We start from the raw sequence: 20,366 nt of genomic DNA on the forward strand, positions 1-20,366 counted from the left end.
CTTTGACTTTAGTCTCCATAAAGGCAGGCATCGGTGTGTTACATAAGACGTAATATTTCGCTTGTTTATGATCTCTTAGTTCTTCTGCGCGCTTACACGCACACACATTCTAAAGAATGGCCGAATAGTACCAAGAAAAAAATTAATATCATGGGTGGCTGAATAGTCGATCGAAAAAGAGAATTATTGGCGCTCGAATGATATATTTCGCTAATGCTTAGAACTAAATATGAAAACCGAAGAGGCGCACTTTTATTATGATCAATATTTACAGTGACTTTCAATCTAAAATATTTATGTGTCTCAACTATTTCAATAAATTCAATTCTCTTTTTAATAAATAGCCTTACTTGAAACAATTTGGAAATTGACAAAATCTGGCATGTAGGCATTTTTTTTTTTTTTTTTTTTTTTTTAATTATCTTATCGGTATAATTATTAATTGACGAGTTCTTTAGCCCTTTAATATCAAATTTCAAGAGAATACCTTTATAATTGGACTCGATCAATGCAATTGATAAACAACTACCGCTATTATATACCAAAAATTCAATCCCTACGTACGAGCAGAGTCAACAAAATAATTGTTATATCTGATATTAATTATCAAAAGCTATGCAGCAAATTCTCTCTATTTATTTTCTTGGAAAACAAAGCTATTTATTCTGGAAGCCATAAAAAATCTTTCAACACCCGTTGGACATTTTTGCGCGAAACTGTACACCAACAGCTAATACATGCTGGCGTATAATGTAGATGACCTGTACGTGCGTGTGGTCAGTGACGCATTCGTTGCGAACGGAAACCACCGAATGATCCTTTAATTCAAGCCGGCGAATTTCTTCGTAGAAAAAGCGAACGTGATGTTTATCATCGATGCCGGCATTATTCTTTTAATACTATTGAGCGTTCACTTTGTATTTGGGATATTTTCAAAACGTGGAAGTCTACGCTAGTGAGTGCTAAATGTCACGGGTGTGAAAATCATATTTTTATTGAACGAGCGTTGAATAATGCAGTTGAAAAGCCAATGAGTCAGAGTAAGTTTATGCGTATAAATGTCTTATAAATAATTTTGGAAGATTTTCTCGATTTCCATCGAAGCGGGGAGTATGGACGCAGCTGACCTTCGATGTACACAGGAAATTGTCGTAAATGTAGGTCGGAATTTAAGAGAGTTACACCTAACACATGCAGGATACATCACGATATCGACCACGGATATAGAGAAACTTAAATTATTTCAACAAAAGCGCTTAAATTACATTGGACTTTTTAGTCTCATTTGTTATATTACATGGAAATACTTATTAAAAGAAATTGTAAAATTTATTCTGTAGGTAGATTTACAATCGAAATGTTTCTTCAATTAAAAATGACTGTAAGAATATCTTGAATCTTGATCTTGTTCCAATAATATTTATCTAAAAATTATCTCAATACATTTTCACGTCAACATCGCATTTAAATTTAGTGTTGATGTATTTAGGTAAATAATGTTTGTAGCGGACAGGCAAAATATACTGTAAAATGTGAGCGAACGTTGTCCTTTAAACGTATCGGAATCTCTTATTCCCCATTTAAATTCATCATAAAACGTGAGAACTTTATATGCGAATATTTCAATTACGCAGCATTAATGTGGCGACAAGATGATATGCGTAAGAAACGTGCGTGTGTTGAATTAGTAGATTGCCCTAACTATAATTCCTTTAATTTTTTTAGGTACTACGTGAATAAGTTCATAGTTACAACATTGATAATACGAAATTACCGAGAACTAAATTACTGTAAGCGTTAAGTTTATTTTTTTTTATCTAAAAATGCCTGACGTACCGACTCCAATGTATTCTTAATTACCGTATAATTGAATTAAGTGGAGTACTAATTAAATATTAGGTTGTCTAAATTTTCAACTTTTTACAAAATGTTCACAATTTTCTTTTCCGACCATCATTAAATTTGCTTAATGAGCATTTCTTTGCTTTTATTCGTTTCTTACAATTAATTAATTAATTAATTAAACAAATTCATTGTTAAATTATTAAGAACCATTTGTTTAGTAGACATAAAATATTTCTAATTTTCAAGCATTTGTAAGGAACAATAGTTTTTCCTTTTATTTCATTGTATAAAGTATAATAATTATTATGAAGCATTCCGGAAAAATCGAGTAAATTTTATCAAGTCATATTGTTAGAACTATAGTAGTTCGTTATAATTTTCTAAAGTGCGAAAATGAAGAAAGCAACAGGTAGTGTGAGATAAAGCTTTTTGAGTGTGCCTCAGTCGAGGAAAGTTGATAAGGTGAGGAAAGTAAAACAGAATAGCACTTACTAATTTGCATGAATCGACGAATAATTAATTTTAAATACGCGGTGAATCAAGTCGTAGCCAAGTCCAACGGACATAATTGTTCTAACGATGAGAAAATTAATGCTGTATAGGTAGTTAAACGACAAATTGTTGCTTTAACATGCAAATAATAGCCACGAGCATTGACTCGTATCGAATTGATAGACGACATTCCGAAGTGTTGCCGAGGAATGTTATTCGATTGTAGCAATTTTATCATATATTTCTATGGTGCGTTAGAGCTTTTCAATTTTAGTTCATTTAACTCCTTGAACTCGTTCATACTTCTCTGATTAGCTACAATGAAGTTCGTTACGAAGTCAGTAAATTTGTGTGGCGCAGCTATATACGTTGAAAATGCTATACTTGTGATTTATATATACACGCACACGCGCAAACATACGTTTCAAGGCAGCGTGACTATCATAGTCTGCACAGCTCAAACATAAGTCGATTTAAGTGAAGAAGTTTTGAACAAAGTTTTCGAAATAACAATAAGTCAGAGGATATCAGTCAGTAGCAGGTGAATAACGAAGATTATTACGTTAATACGCGATAATTACTCAGGAATAGTTAATAATATAATACATTTAGACATTATAATACAGCATAAGCTGATTTTTATATAAAAAATCGAATTTATATTGTATATATTCTATATATTGTGTATCGTTTGATCGACATTTTCTACAAATGTGTAGCTTTGTAACTGTACTATTAGAAACTGTATTATTGTACTGTACTATATTATTTAGAAAATTTCGGATTCTTATTATTAGTAAGCTAACAAAAGGCAATTGTAAGGAGTAAAATTTTTATATTAATATCATTGTAATATTAGAATTTTAATATTGAAACATTTATGATATTCGTATTTAATGTTTTATTTTTTATTTTTTTTTTTTATTTTTTTTTTTTTCCGTTATAACGAAATATTCGAATATTTTTTAAATCCTACTTATAACGAATGTTTCTGATAGATTAGTATCAATTCATACATAAATTATACGTAAGCTGTCTGGCGAAACTATTCGTCCTTACAATATTCGAGAAATCATGAGAAATCATTAATACGTGAAGTTGTAATTAATTATAAGAGAAAGTATAAACTTAATTATGATTAATAATCATCGTATATTGCCTGTTGAAGAGCTTTCGAAAATACTTTTCAATATTAATTTATCTGATTAATGCAATTTTAGAGTTTTGAAATAGTCGGTAAAGTATTAGAATCTTTTTTCCGACAAGTCTCGCGTATGTTTTTTTTTTTTTTTTTGTTAATTATGTAGTTTTAGAAATAATGGAAAGTTCCAGTAGATGATAAGGATGTAGATATATCGCGATAAAGCATTGGATGTACAGTTGTTGTAAGTAGGACTCCTCTCTTTTCACTAAATCTCGAATTGTTTGATTTTATAGGACGTCTTGGTGGCAAAATAAGCCTTTTACAGTATAAGAAACAATAAACTTTGCCTTTATAATGTTCTGACTTAAACGTACTTTTTTTCAGTCGTAGTTCATCTGTTGTCTTCTTCTCGGAAGATTGGCCATTAAAAATGATAGCCTTAGATTCATGAGTCATCACCGGTAATGATATTCTTGAAGAAGTCAGTATTATTTCTGATCGGTTCTTTGTTATCCTGAATTACTTGGACTCGTCAGTCCTTTTGAAGTCACTTTAGTAACTATAAAATGTATTTTCTGACCATAAAACTCCTTTAAATGGTTCATTAAATTTTTATACACAATGTTATTATGAACATTATTAAAAACTTTTAATAGCTTTCATTAATTACAACTGGAATATATTTTAAAGTTTAAATATATTTCCAAGATTTCATTTTTCTTTCATATATATATTTTCTTTAGTTCTTGACCTATATTTACACAGTTTCATAACAAAAATTTTAAATACAATTTCGTCTTTATTATTTGTATTTTCAATTTTAAGACGATATTTCTTTACCATACTATTGTCTACTTGATTCATATTTATACTTTTCCATACCATTATATTTTCTGTAATCTTTCTAATCATTTACGTATATACATATCTGCTTTAAACTTATAATTCATATATTATTCTCCTATATGTTAGATAAATGAAGATTTCAGCTTCATATTCAATTTATCAATCACAACGATATAATATTTTATGATCAATGCTTGATTATACACAATAGTTGGTAATTTATAAATGTTAGTGCATTATTCTATATATATATATATATATTCAATTTTTAGGTATCAATAATCAAATTTTTTAAAAACAGTAACTTTTATATTTCATAATATTTGCATCGACTTAGGTCTTACCGCTCACGGTATTTCTTCCACGAGTTTGTAAATATTATATTTAAAACAACACAGTGCATATTCGTTCCCTACAAAAGTAGAAAATAAATGGTTAAATATGTATATAGTCTGATTTTTATTATAGGTATGGCCATTTGTATTTTGCGTCTGTCTTATGTAGCTTAATAAATATTTACGAGTCATAATTTAACAATTAGTCTATTATAATAATAAATAGCAGGTGATTTTCATTAATCTCGTCGTCGTAATCATTTCGACTATTGTGTTACTTAATAATTAAAGTCCAATTATTCAGGTACATTCCATTACAATTCTTTATTTCCTAATAAAGTTATGTCGTAAATTTTTTCAATTTCATCCATTTGTAACGGCAAGTTAAAGAATATCTTTTGTAAAAACGAAACATAAGTATTTGGAAGTCAGATGAGATCGTCAGTCATGATAAAATGAGAATGGTACTTTAAGTTCATCCTACCTCATCCTCAATTCGCATTAGCTTTTTGCAAAAGTATATTTCTTTCCGTAATCACAGTCGTGTTTCGCATTTTCTATACAAATCCGGACTTCTGACCGTAATTCTCAATCGATGCTGCTGCCGTGTTCGATCATAATGGTAAAATCGAAAAAATCTGCATATATACGAATCAAATAATAGCTATTGTTATGGTTAAATATTTGAATTGTAAAAATTATTGATAGGGCAAAATTAGGGAGGGTGTAATCGAATATCTCGCTCCCACTTCCGACTTTATCCAAGTAGAATTGTGGAAACGCACTGGCCGTATCGACGAATGAAGCTAAGCGAGAGTAAGTTGACGCGATCGGCCGTGCAATAAATCTATTTTCCTCTTATACACGCTGGCTGATATAAAAAGACAGGGCGTGAAATCCAAAGGTAGGAGAATCTCATTATACTTGGCAATTTCACGGAGAAATGCATCGACGAGTGCGCCTGGCTACGATGTTATCGTCGGCTTCGTGGCGCACAAGCGTGAAAATAGCGCGTGCGAATGGCCTGGAGATGCGATACTCGCGAAGAAGGCACTCTCATATTCACGGTGCTGACAATCTCTCCTCGTTCAGGGCTCCTCTTTTTTTTTTTTTTTTTTTTTTTTTTTAATGACGAATGATGGTGTCTCGATGGAGGAGGGTCGCGCGTGACATGCGACGACGACACATTGACGTTCAAGAATTCCAAGGTTCTCCTCTCATTTAATGGGGAAATATATACAGGGATGTGATCGATGATGGTTAGAGCGATGCTACATTCGATTAACCATTTCGAGTTATCATTCCCAATGCTGTGCGTAGAATCTCGTATGATTTTAGCGTAGGGGACAATCGCGTGACTTCATTTACTTTCGAAATGTTATCTAAACGAATGAGACTTGTAATTTATGACATATTTTATGTAATATCCATCTGCTAAATTCTAAAGAAGACGAAATTTATGTTACTACGTTCATTTGAAATTATGAAAATTGAAAGATTCTTTTATCTTTTACATTAGTTAGCTGTTAACGAAATTATTTTATCAAGATAAATGATGAAATTAGTGTTAAAATACTAATCTTGCTAAAGCGTACAATACGCATTTCATAATTTTATTGAATATTTTTTTTTTTTTGCATTATTCGGACGTTATATTGTCCTTTATTACTTCAAATGTTATATGATTAAAAGTTGCTCATACTTCTATAATATGTTAAATTGATTGAATAATGGCGCATTTGAAATGAACAATTCAAGAACAGAAGCTCAATGTGCACACAATTGTTATATCAGTTTTATTGAATAAACGGTGTAAAAGAAGTTCGCGAGATAAGTACAAAGTATCGCAAAGTTAAACACGAGCGTTGATATGTACATTAAAAAAAAGAGAGAAAAAAGGATAATATATTAATAATATATCTCAATTTGGAATAATACATGTATAAATTATTAAAGTTCATTAATATGTAGGGGAGAATGGTACCTGGGGATGTTCCATGCGGAGATACGAAGTTACTGTTTGCCAATATTATTATTTCAACTGTTTGGAAAATCGAACGTTAGAAAGAATTAATGGTTAAGTTACATTATCATAATTATGTCACAATATGGTGATATTAATTTTAAAATTAGTATTCCTTGACATAATCCGGAAAAATGAGTCTCGGTCGTTTGTACGAATTTGTATATTTACGAATAATAAAGATGCTTATAAAGAAAGGAAAAAGAAAATAAATAAGCTCTTTCCTACATTACGATCTTAATACGCGTAAAGTCAGATATACTGACTAATACTGATTTATGTGCTCGTGCGTGCGTGTGCATCGTAAGAGAAACGTACGGATATGGTGCACAGGCAGAAAGATTCATACTGTAAAAAAGAAATGATTTATTGCCAGTAGAATCTGCCTTTGGCAATCGATTACTACTCACGAGCTGCTGCTGATGCTTCGGCTTCTCAAACTAACTCTTAAGAGAAAAAGTTTAGAAAAGTCGAACTTCGAGCTTGCAATTTATTATCGACTTTTAAGAAAACCTTGAGGATAGGGCAAAATACATCATACCCGAGCTATTATTTGTAATAAATAGTAAATTCTTAATTCACGCTAATTAATTATAAAAATAATTTAATGAAACATTTGTTGAAGTTATCTCTCAAAAGACTGTTAATAGTGAACGACGGTGGTGTCGTTTAGTGGGCGATAAACATTTTTAAAATTGGAAAAAAACTCATGCTTAAATAAAAATAATATTATACTTGACAGTATAATGTACTTTTCCTCGTGATAAAATAGTCTTGTAGAGTAAATTGCTCTTTTGAAGACCTTTGTTAAATATTAATAATTGTCACGAAACATAAGGGATCAGTAAAATCAATGAAATAATTTTACGAATCAATGCTCAAAAATAATAATTGACTTATATTTTACATTTACGAGTCTGCATTGCAATGGGTCTTTCCAAAACATATTTCTTTAACGTATTTTATTATTTCTTCCCGATTAATAACATGTAAAATATAAACGAGATTTACATAAATTTGTTTATTGAATGATATTGCAGGTAAAATGGAAAATTAATAGCGAAAAGTAAAATCGAATAGCAAATGAAGAACATAATTTTTGGCATATTTTTTGCAATATCGGGCCATTAAACATTGTCGGCTTTTCAAGGAAAATTTAAACTCTTTGCCAGTCTTGTCTGGATTTAAATGATTGGCGCGTTAATCAAGAGCTTATACACACACGCGCGCGCGCACACACACACACACACACACATATATATATATATGTTTTACATCTCTCGACGAAGAAATTTTAAAAGAAGCCCTCGAGCAGTGAGGCATTCGATCAAAATAAAGCGATGAAATTGTCGAGATTCATGATCGAATCAAATTATACGATGTAACGCGAGACCGAAAAGCCTTTGAAAGTAAAGGATAAATAATTTGTGAACCTCTCGTCGCCGTTCGATACAACTTACCCGTAAGGTTTCCCGGAAAGCTCGGATCGGGGATGCTTTGCTAGGGCCGATTAAATCATTAGTAATCTAACCGCAAAGCAGGAGCTGCAATTTTTAAGTTTGGTGACTTTACATACAGCCGTCACGATGATCCTTATCATCTGCATTTATAATAATTCACCGTCACGTGACCATTTCAATTATCATAGTCATCTGATATCATTAAAGGCATCTAAGATATTCTCCATTTTACTGATCCATCAAGCCTGGTACTCATTGGGACCTTTGGTCATTGGTGGGAATTACGCATTTTCAGGCATTTTAAGTCTTCGTTGAAATTCATTTTCAACGAATGAAACGTCCGACTCTGCTGAACACAGAGTCCGCGGAACTTAATATTAATTGCAAAAACCGTTTTAGCGACGAAATGTCAAACTATATTTATGCTGTCTCGAATAATATCTTTCTCAATTGATCGAATCCTCATTCGATGCGGGGATGCATCATTTTTAAATATAAATTTTAATAAACGAGAAAATTAGAATATTTATTACGAAAAAAATATATCGCTTAGATATGCATCAACGGTTGAAAATGATTTTTTTTTCTTTAAAGTCACTTTATACGTTAATTATATGAATCAGTAACAGAAAAAATTATAGCCTCTTGAACAATTTATATATTTATATATATTCTATAATCACTGTATATATATATATATATATATATATATATATATATACAGTATTGTTAGTTGCTTAGTTGTGTGTCGTGTTATTGATAAGTAATAATTACATTAACAGCATCTTGTATGTTACTTACCAATAAAGCATGCAATGCTTCAAATTCAGCCGAACTATTTCAAGGTAAGAAATTTGCACGATGGAAAGCCAGGAAGTATGCAGTATAATATAAATTTGTAAATTATGTAAATTTGTTTTATAACGTTTTAATTGCTTTGGGGTTATTTGCATAATGAGAGAAATTTCAGAAATTGGAGCTCTAATAAATAACATTGAAGAGTATATAAAGGAAACAACGAATGAATAATTTTTATAAAAATGAGAGATAAATTTTATTCGATAATGAAAGAATACTCGATACCAAAAATTAGGAGAAAAAATAAATTTTGAATTTGCTAATTCGATGTGACGTAATTGATTGTAATTTAATATTTATACATAATATCCGTTTGAAAATAGCTCTTCGACGATTATCATTCGACGAGAAGTTCGTAACGAATCGTACTTCGGTAAAGCCAAAAGCAATAATTCATAAAGCACGCGATAGTCGCAAACAAAATTACCGAAGAAATTATCTAGCCGTAATGCTACGGCATTACTCTTCGATCGTTTTCATATATTCCTGTAGATAATCAACTGGTAATACTTACACAAATGCAGCTATTTCGTATGCAAATTTATCCGTTTACATACCCTAATTTACATGTAGCTTATAAGGCTTTCTATTTCAATTGAGTAAAAAATTCATTCTGTATTATTTATATATATATATATATATATATATATATATATACGCATCCCCTGCAGATCCTTTTTGCATCCGCTTTGCCATCCACTGGACTGAATCGACTTTTGTGGTTTGCTTTTTGCATGATTTTCTCTCTCTCTCTCTCTCTCACTCTCTCTCTCTCACTCTCACTCTCTTTCACTCACTTCGTTCCTCTCAGACTCAATCTCTATATCTACCTTCCTCTCCAACTATTTCTCCTTCTTTATCTTTAACGCGGTTTAATGGTTGCGCTGATTATGGTGGAGCTCTCGATGGTTAACGAAATCTTTTTTTCTTACACGGAGATACCGAATCTCGAATACGGGGAATCGTAAAATCTAACGATCGGAGTAACTTTGTTTTTGTTTTCTGTTGTTTTTTTCTTCGTTTTTCTAGAAATTTTGAATGCTCACCTCCTTCGGGCCAAAACGAATCATTTTGCATTGAAATTTCTGAAACGTACTTTTCTTAAGTGGCCTGGAGGAAGTAAATTTTCACTTTATCGGTCGTGCAATGGCAGATGAAAAATCTTTCGCTCTTTTTATGTTTTTTTTTTGTTTTTTTTTTGTGTTTTTATTTGAACGAAAGACGGTAATTTTATACGGCTATTTTTAAAATTAGTTATCTCTCGCCCCATTAATTCGGCAGTAGTATCGGATGAGTGCTATTCTCAATACGGTTATCACAAGCAATAGTAAATAAGCAATCCCCCACTACGGGGCAAATAATAAGCGTCGCAGCGATAAAATTTGTATTCCGCCGCAAGTACGATTAATTCGAAACGCCTTCGGAGCCTATCTCCGTGTATTCCATTTAAAGGTAATTTCTCTATCGAGACTCTATCCAGTTTATCGTCCGATAAACGAGCGCCAGGGACAGTGAAATTAAATATACCTATCCCTACCTATCCTACCTCCCCCCCCCCTGCCCACAACCCGGCCCTGCATCCACGCAAAATGCACGGCCGAGTCAACTCGATTCCGCTTTGATAGAAATCCCGATGCATGAGGCGCAGTGCAGCCGAGACCAACCCTATCTAATTCAAAATATTACCATTTCCGAAAACGCGGGCCAATAGCGTCGGCAGGTGGACGAGCGACGTGGGAAACATGGCAGATGGCATTGACGATCGCACTCCCGATATGCGCGATCTGCGTGGCCGTCATGATCGTCTACAACATCCACATGACCAGGAGAAGGCCCGCGGGTCGGCACTTCTCCGACGACTCTCTCGAGGCGCCCGATCGGCCGATCCTCGGTGGAGTCACTATCCGCGACATGCTCGAGATGACGACGAGTGGTAGCGGTTCCGGTGAGTCTCATCGCAAACGCAAACACCCACCTAACAACTTGCATTACTTTCAGTTTGCCGACAGCTGGGGAACGGTATGGCTGAAAGCTCCTGATTACGCCCACCACGTTGCTCCACATACCCCTCGACCTCGTTTTATTAAAAAATCAATCGGAATATATATACATATATACATATATATTTGGATTAATTGTAATCACTCCGTGGCTTTAATATTAACGTCCCGATCGTTCGACAATATCCGCAGCACAACGACGAGAGTCGTTTACAATACTTTGATTATTATTATTATTATTATTATTATTATTATTATTATTATTATTATTATTACTTATACCGACACACGTCACTTATTTCTAAAAAATCATGTTCCATCTCGTAAAGCTTGTATTCCCTTGACCGGTAAGGTTACCGGAATACCTTAAGATTTTTCGGTGAATTCCGATAGTGAGCGTTTCTTTCTTTTTTTTTTATTTTTTTAATTTATTTTTTTTTTGATTTTTCAAGAATCTTGGACCGACAAAATTAGAAAATTACAATAAAAGTATATTAACTTTGTGAAATTTGTTTGGCTATCCTTACATTTGACCCGCTCAATGCCGAATCTTTATATTGAATTCACGGCTACAAGTTTTACTTTTATTTATACAAAGCTCGAATCATTGACTAAAGCACACATTTAGCCGGTGAACTGTCGCTGTGTTCTCATGTGAAAGCCCGTGGTAATGGTTCCCTCGATGAATAATAAAGAAGCCACTTTCTCGAATTACAGATCCTTTTCTACAATTAATCGCGCTATATAACCATCGCCTCGACTCGTCAGACTCCGGGATAGTTTGGTGACCTTGTCAACTGAAATTATCGATTATTAATATATCGCGTGGGCGCAACAGTAATGCCCTCGTTATTGGTTCGATTGTCGCGTGATGGATCAGGCCTTCCCCGTCGCTCAAGACATGCCGTGGTGCAAGCAAAACCAAATGAGGCGTGCACCGGCGGTCGGCTACCGATTCTCGCGCCATGTGCTCTCGGCACTCCGTGCGACCAGCCGCGTGAACCCCGAGGTCATTGAAGGCGCTCCCTCCTTGAACACGTCGCGCGTCCTCGACTGGGTGGTGGCCTCGTCGTCGGGGCTCAACACCGACGAGGATGCGACGACAAATCGCGAATAGTCGATACGAAATACCCTACTACGATCGATTTTACTTTTTTTTTTGTTTTTTTTTTGTTTTTTTTTTATTTTTTTTTCTAACGATTTTTACCCATTGAACGTTGATAAGACGAATCTTACCAATTTTAGTGCCTATTTGATCGTCAGCGTGTCATCGTGTAGATGTGAGAGCTACCTATAGGTGAATTAATTATAAATTAGAATGAAAAAGATGTCGGTAAATAGAATTAATGCTTAAAGTATTCTCATTTCGAAGGCAATGTTTGCCGTGATTAAAATTTTCCCTAAAATTTTCTCCTAATTATGAATAATATGATTATTTGAATAAAATCTGATGTAAGCGCACATTTTATAATGCAAGTTACGACTCGATAAGGAGTACGCTATTTTATCAATAATTTCAGCGTCAAATTTTGCTGAATATTTTCATTGTTATCGCGTTACGATGGAGAGATAATCGCTCTTTTTATAAAAGCAAAAATAATAAAGAAATATTCATAAAAGGTAATAATTTCGTAGGAATTAATTGTACATGATTAATTATCGGAAATAGCAAGGCACGAAGCAGCAATTGACTTTCTTGAAAATAAACGAGTAAATAAACTTCAAATCCAATTATTATATAATAGTATGGATATTTTTATATATAAAGAAAAATTGTTTTATTAAAATTCTCTCCAAAGATAGTGCTTTTGATTATGTACAATGTTCGGCTAAACACTGGAGACATGTATTTTTCTCATTAAAACAGCACATTTACTTTATACGTGATAATTTTTTTAAGGCACCGAATATATTAGTACTTTTGGATAAATAATATCACTATATCATTATTGGCTCATAAGTGTAAAAGTATTCGATAAGTTGCTCGTACTAGATTGTAAACAAAGGATTACATAAGCAATACTATTATTACTATATTTTAATAAATTGTTGATTTTCGTAGTTTATGAATTCAACGTGCAACGTTGTGCATTGAACGAGACTTTTTATTTAAAATTTTACCGCATATTAGTGAAATAATAATTTGCCTATGTAATAGTAACAACTACATGGCACTGTTAGTTGAAATTGCAAATAGTCGTCAAATGTATTAAAATATGATATTTATAAATAATATATATTCAATAAATATAAAGCTTACAGTGATATTAAAAATTAAATCACTATATTTGAGAATGATTTTGCAAAAGTTTTTTTCTTCATACTTTTATAGTCTTAAATTAAAAGAATACTTATCCCAAATAAACAATCGTGATCCCTTCCAATGAATAATTTCAAAATAATTTTGTATTTTAACAAACTTTTTTATATAATTGATTCTTAATACGTATGAATTAATCTTATCGATCTAAAGTGATAAACTCGTTACAACGTTCTATTTTCCTCTATAAGTAAGTTTCTGTATATGAGAATTATAAGAATTGTAAATATTTATGCAAATATATTTATGTATTTTCGTGTATTTATGTAAATTTTAGTCATACGCATTATTATTACTATTGTTATTATTATTACATAAACGATCGACGTTCGAGCCAATTACTTTGTTTTAATTTTAGTTGTTACTTTATTAAATGCCGAAGTATTATTAATTGCTGTAGCATAAAGAAAAAAAGTACGAGTAATTAATTTTTCAACAAGTAAAAATGGTATTTTAAGCTCTATAATTGTTAAGAGGAATCAAACTATATATTGCAACAATAAAAATAAATTTGTTTTCACTTATTGACACTATTACTATAATATTTATTTGCATAAATAATGCAGCTTATGTTTAAACACATTGAAAATAAGGAAAAACTGATTGAAATTAAGCCTTGGTTAATATCTATTATAGATCATTTAAACTATGTCATGAATACTCTCTATTATCATTATTCGTAAATGGAAATTTTTAAAAAGCAAGTTTCAATGTATGTCGTGAAGTTGCTTTGCATTAAAATAAATACGATGTATTTGTCTTTGCTAAATTAATGAGCAAACGTTATGTAGTGAAACGAGGCTTTCACGATGATTCGTGGGTAGAAAAAGTTTTGTTTTCCTTCGAATATAAATATACTCCTGCACGTACATTATTCGCAACACCAAAACATCGTAATAACTCACACGCACACATATGCAAATACTACGTAATCTAACTCAACGCTATACTTGATTTTTTTTATATGCTATATTTAATGGGAATTAAAATTTTTTTAATAAATCTCCTCTCGTTTTATCTCTTTGCTTAACTTTTCAAAGTATTGAGAATAAAAGAATTGTCTTTTTTTTTAATGAAATTATTAAATCTATCATGCGCATTTGCTTTTGAGTACGTTGAGAAATTGAATTAAATTTTGTGAAAGTACATAAAGTTGAAAAGTAGTGATTGTATTTCAATATCATACAATGGAAATAAGATGAATATATTTTTTTTTTTATTTTTATTATTTTTTTTTTTTTTTTTTTTTTTGACTTCTCTTAAAAACGTATAAAACGCTTATACTTTCCAATTTATTTCCCTTTATTGCCACTTCACTGTCACACTCGAATGAAGGAAAATTTCTTTCGCACATCTTTAATACATAGTAGATATTATACACGAGAATCGTGCAAAAAAATAATTTATCACCGAGTATTAATAAAAAAAAATTGATATTTTTATCAGTAATACCTAGGATGTTTGTGGTCGAATAAAAAAACGTCGCTCTCAAGAATGCATATTTTTTATACGAAAAAATTTGTAGTTATGAATGTTAAGAAAAAACAAGTGTTTACTTAAATATACGGGAGTCGTTAATGTTCATTAAAATGATTATGTGATCATATTATTGCACGTGATATTTACCATTTCTTAGAAATTATTACACTTTCTTCATTTTCTTCATTTAGTGATACCTGACTACATAGTAATGCTTGACTCTTGAAATATTTCACGACCATTGCTTTATTACCGAGGACTGGTATAACAAACAATGTCTACGTATACGATTAGAAAAACATTTGGGCAATAACGAATGTGCTATCGATCGGTAATCACTTTATATTTCTTATGCATACACACTCGCGTAACAATATTCTTACATAATCGTTGGAAATCCATTGCATACGAGTGTTTCAACACATATCCAACACAATCCTTTTAAATCTACAACTTATCGAAAGGTACCATGCTTGCGTCATGCAATAACGTAGCCAATAAGAATTTCGGTACACTGTTCGATCAAACATTAAGCATTTTAATGACAACTAGAACGAACTCGGAGCGAGTAATGAGATGTAAAACACACAAACAAGTTTATCGGAAAGAGAACACCGATGGGATAAATTTAGCTATAGCAGCCGATGCTGCGTCTCCCATTCTTTTAATCAGACTTCTGAATTTAAAAGATTCTCTCATATATCTCGAATTTTCGATAATCGAACATCATAAAATCGAACATAAAATCACTCGATGTTAAACAATCGCAGAGCTCGACTCGCATCCACTAATTAATACGCCAAATAAATGCATTTTAGCGGTCTTTTAAGCGAATAAAAAGAAAATTGTCGAACGATGAACGGTGGTTAGTTCCCTCCCATATTAATCCATCGGTTATTGTCAATTAGTCAAGAATATTACAACGAATTTTCTATTTTCTTGTCCAGTGGGTCTCCCGCTCCTGGTGCAGCGCAGCATCGCTCGTCAGATCCAGCTGGTCGAGACGATCGGCAAAGGCCGATTCGGGGAGGTTTGGCGGGGTCGATGGCGGGGCGAAAACGTCGCCGTCAAGATATTCAGTTCGCGGGAGGAGAGGTCTTGGTTCAGGGAGGCCGAGATCTACCAGACGGTGATGCTACGACACGACAACATCCTCGGTTTCATCGCAGCCGATAACAAAGGTGCGTTCCGATAATACGCCATGCTGTGACGTTATGTCTAGGTTAGGCTAATTCAAAGTTTGAAATTCTAAAGCATTTCACATGATTTTTTCATTATTTTGCGAGGAGCCAGTTATATTATTCTAGAATTTACCTAATGCCACATAATGGACTTTTACAGAAACGTGAATCAGTGTTAGTCACAATCGAGTCTTCATTTGACAAAGATTTGATTACACAGTTCAGTTTTATATAATCTCCATCCAATCAATCGACCTTCATATGAATAAGTACAATCAATATTACACAATATTATAAATAATTAACCGCAAATGTACGAATACTATTGAATATGTTGAGTTTGAGAAAATGAAAAATTCAACACGTATTCGATAAAGTAATGAGCAATTCACGTATCATTATTATGCTAAGTGAGTAGGTTGAGCGAGTGTTGACAAAAAGAGAGTGAAGGCGATTATCGTATTCACCAAGTGGCCAGAAACTGCTAACAATAACAATCCAATTAGCCTTAAATGTTATTCTTAAGCATTCAAATAACATGTATAGAGTAGTTAGGAATCGAGCGAGAGCGAGCGAAATATCAGGGAATATAGGTTTAGGACTGAAGGCTGGCAATCATAAGGAGAGCGATAAGGGCCGATAGAGCCGGAGAGCAAAGATAAGGGTTTTGTTGGCCGGTATCCAAGAGTGGTGAAAGGAGAAGGAGAGTGAGAGAGCAGGCGCAGCCTGCGTCCTCGTAGGACTGTCGTAGGGGACCGCGGGCTTCCGTTTTGCGCGGCAACACTGCGCGGCGAACTAAAGGACGATGGGACAAACTACGAGTGGATAATAGAAGGATGCAGGATGGATCCACCACACGACCACCGATGAAGAAATAAGCCGTCCAGCGACCGCTGATCGACGGGTTTTTCGATGCCTCGGATTGTGCACCCACGGCTCTACATTCCTTAATGCTTCACTTTTGCTTGAACTTGGATAAACAACAGGATGAAGAGTCGATAAAATTCTTTAGGAGCGTAGTTTACCAAGAGACAATACTATCGCAGCCTAGATGAATCAAAGTTAAAACGACTCTTGGCTTTATTATTATTATTATTTTATATTTTATTTTTTTTTATTATTTTTATTATTTTTATTTAATATTTTTTTAATTTAATTTAATTTAATATTTTTATTATTTTATTATTTTATAATTTATTATTATTATTATTATTATTATTATTATATATATATATGTTTTTTTGTTTTTTTTTTTTTTTGAAGAGTCGTGCGATGTTCAAGGACATACCTCGCAGTGTCATTCTATGTTTTATCTAACAATTGATTTTTCATTAGTTTCGACTAATAGGGACATTCGAATATCGATAGGCCTACTCCTTATGTATCTAGATTAGGATTAATAATTTATGGATTGGAGTCTATGTGCACTTTACCAATTGACATGTTCCATTTCACTTTGAATTTCTGTAAATAATTTAGCTGTTACGGTTCCTGTTTTAATCTCTTTTATCATTTATACGATAAATTTCCATTAGAATTTCATCTCATTTATCTATTATTTCAAGCATGAAAATAAGTATTCTTGCACTGCACTGGCTCTCCGCTTATACGATCCTTTTATTTCTTTTCTCTCCTTATCTTAATAACATTAGTAGTCCCAGTCGAGTGTCGAGCCAGTGATGTTTTCGAGCTCGTTAGCCATACCGTACTTACAAAACTTAATTTGCCAATACTTAACGTTTAAATTTAATGAATAGTTTCCCATTAAATACGTAACCATGGAGTCATTTTCTATTATAGCAATATATCTTTTTATTTCGCAAGCCAAATGGTATGCACAATATTATATGATATATTTAATAGTTTAATAATCAACGCGACGAGGATTGTTTTTGTAGAAGGTGAGTGTCGTTGAGTTAGAGACTCGGTTTAGAATATATAAGACACTTCATCCTAATAGATTCTCTAGTAGATAAGAAAGAATGTTATATACTTACGATGAAAAATCTCGAATATTAAATAAATGTTATATAATCCTAACGCTCTTGCTCGGCACATTCAAATGTACGACGATCCATTTGTATTTGAGAAACATTATGATCAATCTTATTTTCCTTCCGGCAGGCCAATTAAGAATGAAAAATCTTATTAATCCACATTGGCCAGCCTTTAATTGATTATAATAATATATTAATACAATAAAATGTCAATGCCAGTATAGATATTTATGGCAGTATAGATATTTATGCGAAGTGGGATGGGTAAAATAAACTAATTAGCCGTACACAATTGTAACAACGCAATACGCTTGTGATCCAGGAAATAATTCCAATGAATTACATTAATTTTTCGATAAATCGCTCGAAAATAAATAAAAATCAATAAAGAAACAAAAGTATCGCGATACAATTAGCTGGCATAAGCTCGTTAAAGGGCCCCACTCGTACGGAATAGGAAATAGAATGCAATGTCAGGAGAAAGATCATGGAATACTGCCCATAAAGCGATATCATAGAATGTGAAATAATGGCGATTATTGATGAAAAAGTGACGATTGACTGTCGTACGCGCAGATAACGGGACGTGGACGCAGCTCTGGCTGATAACGGACTACCACGAGAAGGGATCGCTGTTCGACTACCTGAATCGCTCTACCGTCGACACGAACGGCATGATAAGGATGGCGTTGTCGATAGCCACGGGTCTGGCTCACCTGCACATGGAGATCGTCGGGACGCAAGGGAAGCCCGCGATCGCTCACCGCGACCTCAAGTCCAAGAACATACTCGTTAAGACGAACGGGACCTGCGCCATCGGGGACCTCGGGCTCGCGGTGCGCCACGACGTCATCACCGACACCGTCGACATACAACTCAACAACCGAGTGGGCACCAAGCGGTACATGGCACCCGAGGTTTGTAGAAAATTTGTAAAAGCCCTGTTCCTCGCCGCGGGGAGGCTATATTTTTCCATTCGTTCCTTCTCCTCGATTATTGAGGCGATCCAACTTCCAAGCTTCTCCTCATCCCGTTCACATCCTGTCACATCTCACCACAACTCTCAACGCTCAAAGTCCCTTGCCCCTTATTCTTAATTAAGTCATACGTGGTAGAAAAATGTTTATGAGTGGGCGTGTGAGTACGCGTCACCACGATATTCGTTTCACTTTAATCATACGTTATAAGAAACTTTGCTGGTCGTTTGATCGATCCGTGAATCGTACAAATCCCTTGCAATACGAAAAATCTATCGACTTTAATTTACTTTTAATGTAATAATCTTGTTAACTGGAAGTTTTGCAACTTTTTACGCTTCGGCTTCGAGCTAATACCGTCAAAATTTTTCCATTTTTTACAAATCCTCAGGCTGTTAAACAGTGTCTCAGCACTTAAAGCGATTATTTCGAAGCTCTCAAGTTCATTCATTGTCTAAGCAAATTGTGACAAACAACGAATTACGAACTGGGCGACTAAAGACTGCGAGTTGATAATATCCTTTAAGTAGATTTACATCACTTTTTCGCTGTACGTGTACAAGGCTGAAGGGACTTTGGTCTTGATTAAACGTTATCGTTGCAGGTACTCGAGGAGATGATAAATATGAATCACTTCGATTCCTTCAAGAGGGCGGACGTCTATGCCCTCGGGCTCATTCTTTGGGAGATTGCGAGGCGCTGCAACGTGGGCGGCATTCACGACGACTATCAGCTGCCGTTTTACGATCTCGTGCCCTCCGATCCGACGATCGAGGAGATGCGTAAGGTCGTCTGTGCGGATAGACAAAGGCCGTCTATACCCAACAGGTGGATGTCGATCGATGTAAGTTTAACTATGGCCAAGCATCGTCGCAAATATCTATTTTAGTCCGACAAATTTTTTGGTTAATTTACTAGCTCTTAACCATTCTTGCTTAATCTCTGATAATATATTTGCTCTTTCATAATTTGCAAATCCTTAGCCAGGCACTCCAGTAGGTTGGGGTAAGATAGTAATGCTGCAGCGAGACTTTTCAATTTTATAAATTTCGGTACCACGCGGCTTTTTCAACAACGGTATAATTAATGTAAAAACAGCTGTCTATTATTGAAAACGAAACATTTTCAATATTTTTATATATTAACCATTTTTAAAGAATAATTTTAATAATTTTAAAGACGAAATTTTCAGAACTATGAGAAGTTCGTTACGTCGAATTGAATTAATCAAATAAAAATTTTCACGATTTGAAGTAAATGAAGGAAAGTAACATTGTGCATTGGTTGTGTCGAAAAACTTTTTACGGAAAATCTTGATCTGCAAATTTTAAATATAAAAACGGATGGAAATTATTTGAAATCGTTGCAACTGAAGATTATTATTTTTTATTTGATGTAAGGTTTTCGAA

The 20,366-nt window shown here is 33.5% G+C and overlaps 1 protein-coding gene across 4 annotated transcripts in view; it reads left to right on the plus strand.

The window, feature by feature from the left end:
• The window catches only part of babo (TGF-beta receptor type-1 babo), a 78,485-nt gene extending 58,456 nt beyond the window's left edge, over positions 1–20,029 (plus strand). For all 4 annotated transcript variants that reach the window (XM_011506165.1, XM_011506166.1, XM_011506163.1 and 1 more), the window contains 4 exons: positions 10,715–10,948; positions 15,750–15,983; positions 18,557–18,897; positions 19,562–20,029. In XM_011506165.1, coding sequence (XP_011504467.1) covers positions 10,715–10,948; positions 15,750–15,983; positions 18,557–18,897; positions 19,562–19,846 — 1,094 coding nt within the window. In that variant the 3' untranslated portion in view covers positions 19,847–20,029. The remainder of the gene's footprint in view (positions 1–10,714; positions 10,949–15,749; positions 15,984–18,556; positions 18,898–19,561) is intronic.
• The last annotated feature ends 337 nt before the right edge of the window (positions 20,030–20,366 follow it).

Source organism: Ceratosolen solmsi, unplaced genomic scaffold (genome assembly GCF_000503995.2).
Source record: "Ceratosolen solmsi marchali unplaced genomic scaffold, CerSol_1.0 scaffold7, whole genome shotgun sequence".
In the NCBI taxonomy this organism is placed as follows: Eukaryota; Metazoa; Arthropoda; class Insecta; order Hymenoptera; family Agaonidae; genus Ceratosolen; species Ceratosolen solmsi.